Raw genomic sequence first — 4,993 nt, 5'->3', positions numbered from 1 at the left:
TGACCAACTAAATCATGTTATAGGAATGAATTCGCCATGGTGGCATGAAACTTTCGGTTAGAATCGGTATTAAGTCATTGAAGTACATTTACACTTACAGTTTCCCATAAATAAATAGATGGCTGTAATCTTACAAGAAATCGTACTTCCAGTGAAAAATGCAATCTAGAAATCCGTTTATGAGAGTTCGACCATGGTGAATTCACCTTTGCTTTCCCATTTACCTAAAATGATCCACAGTTTGAGTCATTGGATATGATGGTCATTTTAGAAACATGGGCCTGAACATGACTCTCTCTCTCTCTCTATCTCTCTACTTTATATTTATCAAGGCATAGAGTGGGGAAGGCCTGGTCTTCCTTTTCATTATAAAACTTCTCATTGAGAGATTAAAAACTGCGTTTCTGCATGTGATTCCTGCAATCTCTGTTTCCTCTGTCCGCGGAGCGAGGGCCTTGTTCTTCCCTCTCGGAAACCGCAGCAAACTCCTTCACAGTTCACACCACGCACCTCATCTGAGGCATATATGTTTCTTTTGCCGCTCAAGTGTTAGATTCCCCTCCCTCTTACCCCATCAAACCTCTCTCTACCTCTCCTTTCATTTTTCTCTCAGATTCTTCTCTATTGGCGCGACCAATCTTCCCGGGAAAGATCAAAGATCTGAAAGCAACTATACAGGGAGATGTATATCAAGCTAAGGTTCTTCATACGCATTCGCCGGTTTATCAGAAGCCAGGCCGGGAAGAGCTATTGCACCAATGAACCGGCCATGGCCGAGAAGGCCGCGGCCGTCCTCCTGGATGAGAAAGAAGATAATGGCAGCGAAGAATTGTTGGTAGACGTGAAGGCAGAAGGCGATGAAGAAGAAGCAGAGCGACTTTCTGTCGATGATGGGTTGTTGTCCACTCTGCAGAGGTCGGTAAAAGAGCTCCATTTTGGCGGTTCCGAGGAGAAGGAGAGAGCGGCCGTGGCGATCAAGAGGCTGGCCTCCGGTTGCCTTCAGACGAGGAGGTCGCTTGCCCAGCTGGGAGTTATTCCTCCGCTTGTGGCGATGTTGGTGTCGAAGTTTTCCGGCCACCGGATTTCGGCGTTGCAAGCGTTGATCGAGATCGGCAATGGCAATTACACGTAAGTTTCTGATTCAGTCGTTACATTTTTTCTTTTCCGGTGCTGATAGTTAAAAGAGCATTAACTGTTTAACGTGTTCTGTTTTGATGTTTTCGGCATAAAGCTTTCCCAAAAAATCCTGCCAAACAAAGAATAAATTTTCTCAGTCGTCTCGAGTTTCCTTTAGCCTTTCATCATCAAGCCTTTTCACGGCGTTTGTTTCTGCCTCTCTCGTAAGAAAACCTCTTTTCATAACCGTCGCAAAATAATAGATCTCAGTTTCCTTTGGCCTTTTTTTTTTTTCCACACATCCTACCTAGAACACTTATTAGGATAAGGAATGACAAATTTTCCCTAGTTTAACAAACAGCATAGCTGAGAATATAGGCGGGGATAAAGAAAAATTTCCCGGCTCATGCCATTGTTTTCTTGACATGCAAAATCAATTCCATGATTTTCTTTGTTCTCAACTTCGAAAATCTTTAAGACCAATCGTTTATCTAAGTGGCGGGAACTTTTTCATTCAGAAACCATTTCATAGCTCCATTTAGTTAAAGAAAACGATAAAATATACTTTCTTTGATAGGAATCTCTTTCATAAGCAATAGTTTTCCCATGCATCCAGGCACACCTTAAAATGATCTAAGCCTGCTTCATGTAGGCCGTCTCGGCCGATACACACATCGGTTCACACCTTCCCAATGCGACATGGGGGCTGATATGAACCCCTTGAAAAAGTTGGCCGATCCGAGATGGTCACCGATACGAATCATTTTCCAAGGTCCCTGATATGAGTCGGAAACCATATTTACAACATTGTGCCTAGCCCAAAAAGCAGGTGAGATTTAGGGGCATTTGCTCAAAAACCTGGCACTCCAAGTCCAAGCTATCCCCAAGTGGCCATAAGATATCCTTACAGAACTGTCCGTCTCTGAAAGTCAATTGGGACAAAGACAAGAAGACTCGGTGGAAAATGAACAAGTTGGTCTGAATATATATATATATATATATATATAGAGAGAGAGAGAGAGAGAATGAGTATATATGGTATGGCCCTAGTAGGAAAATGATTAATCAACAAATATCATTGAGGCCTGAAAGTCAAGTATGAGCTTGCCTTCCTCATCGATGGTAGACTCTGAAGAGGGAATGTCAAAGATTCCTACCAACCATTTTAAAAAAATGGTGAGCTTCACAAGCGCTCGGCTCACTAGACAAGGCGGTCCGTTTAGATTCAGTATGGGGCAAATTGAATGATACAACGTAAGGTTCTTCGTTGTGAAAATTTAAACAGTTGAAGAGAACTTTCCGATGAGCAAGAGAGGTATATTTTGCTCTCGACCGGAGACGGGAATGTACATTCTGTCATTGGAAATGGAGTCACGAACAATGCAGCAGCAACCATCTGCGGCATTCAGAGTGTCTGAATCGTCAACATTAGTTTCCCTTCATCAGATAATCATGAAGTACTCCACATTGGTCTAATCGCCATCCAGTACAAGGATTTTGGCAATGAAAGGGAGTCGCCACCTACCATGCATGGCGCTATCTGGAAAAGGATGCTGCTTGAGATGCCTTTTGAATTTGGGTCCCCACTGAAGGCAGCATTTTTCAGCAGCTATTGGGCCTACAGGAAAGCAACTATACAGCGCTTACTGTTGGCCATGTTTCGGCAGGTCCAATTTGATCAGTAAGTTGCTAGATTGTTGTAAATAACACATATTTATGTAATTATGTCAATCCCCCCAAAATAGAACTCTCTTTTAGTCGATATGTTTTTTGGCAGATGAAAAAGGACTATGAGTTCCCATCTGCACAGCAATTTCCTAAATGAACTAGAAAATTCCTGCAATGGAATGTAAATACAGTTCTCTCTATGGAGGTTGCAGATAACCAACTGAATATTTATCTTTCATTTTCATCCTAATGTCGAGTAGATGCAAGAGGAACTCTCATAAGGTAGTCTGTTGGCTTAAAAGTTAAAGCCTTCAAGTTGAACAAGGTTGAGCGCCCAATATTTGGTTTCTGTTCTGTAGTCTGGCAGAATCTGCTTACTTGCAGTCTGCCACAAAAAGAAAACCATGCTCGGGATCAGTGACTTGTCCCTGTTTTCTCTCAAGTAATTCCTTCGCTGAAAAGGGGAAAGAAATTTTGATATTCATATAACAGAAAGTTACAGAATGGAGATTTTATAGTTCAATAATACTATATCTGAAATCTTAGTGGTGTGCAATTTGGAATTGGTCGTTTAATTGATATCTGAAGGTACAACTTGCATTTTTCAGGAATAAGGCGCTAATGGTGGAGGCTGGAATCCTTCCAAAGTTATCAGAGGTTCTGCAGAGGGAACACGACCAACCTGGGAAGCAAGAGCTAGCAACCCTCTTGCTGTCCCTATCCACGATTGCAGATGCTCAGGGTTCAATGGCGTCAACTTCAATCATGTTATTCCTGATTAACATGCTTGATCCAGAGGTTGCAGATGAAAAAACAATGGAAACATGCCTAGAATCCTTGTATAACATCTCCACTGTTCTGGACAATTCAGAAGCTCTGGTCTGCAACGGCGCAGTCCCAATACTCATGAAGCTACTGTCAGAGAAAGCCTATGCAGAGAGGTCTCTAGCCATTTTGGGCAACTTGGTTGTGACTGTGGCAGGGAAGAATGCAATAGAGAGCGAGCCCATGGTGCCTGACAAGCTAATAGAGGTGATCTCATGGGATACCAAACCCAAATCCCAGGAGTTGGCTGCTTACATACTGATGATTCTTGCACACAAGAGCTCATTCCAAAGGGACAAAATGGCAGAGGCTGGCATAGTTCCTGCCCTCCTAGAATTATCACTACTGGGGAGCCCATTAGCTCAGAAGAGAGCACTGAGGATATTGCATTGGTTCAAGGAAGAGAAAGTGACAAGAACAGCTCCTCACTCAGGCCCCCAAATGGGTGAGCTGGTGTACCCAGGATCGCCACTGACTGTAAAAGAAATGAACGAAGGAAGAAGAGCCATCAGGAAGATGGTGCAAGAGAGTCTCCACAAGAACATGGAGTCAATTATGAAGAGGGCTAAATCAGACTGCAGCAATGCTCCTGATGCCTCTAAAATGAAAGGACTTGCCATTAGTACGAGCTCCAAGAGCTTGCCTTACTGAATTCCTCGTGTGAACAAGAATTGACCATGTAGATGTTTTTTTATGTGTAAGTTGCAGTCGGCTCATACTGATTTCTGGGTATGCATATGAAAAGCTGTATGAGTCAAAAGAAAGTCAATGGAAACAAAATTGTACAAAGCAGGAAGAAACAGTAAAAGGCGATATGGGAAATCTGGCTGTTGAATGTAATTGGGCTTTTGAATCTTGAGGACGGAAGATGGAGACAGGATAAATAAAACAAAATTGGTTCAACATCTTTGACTTCTGAAAAGAGAAGGATTTGTTCTTCATTGTCTTCGACCAAGAGATTTTGGTGTATAGTGTTATAGTCAGATGCTGATGTCGATGAGGCAGAAAGGAAAGAACAAAAATTTTCAAATAACTAAAATAAAAGATTTTTTTTTTTTTTGGCTCCCATGATGGAGGTTTATTGTTTGTAGATTTTAAAAGGAGATGAATCAGTTTACTTGTACCTACTGGTATAAACAAATGGTGGTTGCAGGCATGCACTTGTGCTGCCACATGAGAAAGTTAGTTCCTAACTATATCGAATATTGGATCTTTGTTTAAATAATTTACTGGGCAGTCTAAGTCAGGTTATTTCCGTATATGGGTTTTGGATCTAACATCTAGTAGCGTATTTTTTTGGTCAGAAACTCTTTACAGAGAAGACCACTTGATGTACATGCTTTTTGCGGCCTGTGTGCTTCTGAAACCTAGAGATTTCATTTTT

General features: G+C 41.9%; 1 protein-coding gene across 1 annotated transcript; it reads left to right on the top strand.

Annotated features, from left to right (window-relative positions):
• The first annotated feature begins 354 nt into the window (after positions 1 to 354).
• On the top strand, positions 355 to 4,760 carry LOC116246783 (U-box domain-containing protein 7). Its single transcript, XM_031618649.2, has 2 exons — positions 355 to 1,128; positions 3,393 to 4,760. Exons 1-2 carry the CDS (start codon positions 683 to 685, stop codon positions 4,258 to 4,260), a joined length of 1,314 nt encoding a protein of 437 aa, XP_031474509.2. The 5' UTR covers positions 355 to 682; the 3' UTR covers positions 4,261 to 4,760.
• The last annotated feature ends 233 nt before the right edge of the window (positions 4,761 to 4,993 follow it).

Source organism: Nymphaea colorata, chromosome 1 (assembly GCF_008831285.2).
Source record: "Nymphaea colorata isolate Beijing-Zhang1983 chromosome 1, ASM883128v2, whole genome shotgun sequence".
NCBI classification, from domain to species: Eukaryota; Viridiplantae; Streptophyta; class Magnoliopsida; order Nymphaeales; family Nymphaeaceae; genus Nymphaea; species Nymphaea colorata.
Note: the sequence above shows the minus strand (reverse complement) of the source record. Positions and strands in the feature narration are given on the sequence as shown.

What these genes read in the sequence shown, in the direction of transcription:
- LOC116246783 (XM_031618649.2), top strand. Translation starts at nt 683, where the DNA reads ATGTATATCAAGCTAAGGTTCTTCATACGCATTCGCCGGTTTATCAGA. An exon ending in ATCGGCAATGGCAATTACAC is followed by an intron (nt 1,129 to 3,392) that starts GTAAGTTTCTGA and finishes TGCATTTTTCAG; the next exon opens with GAATAAGGCGCTAATGGTGG.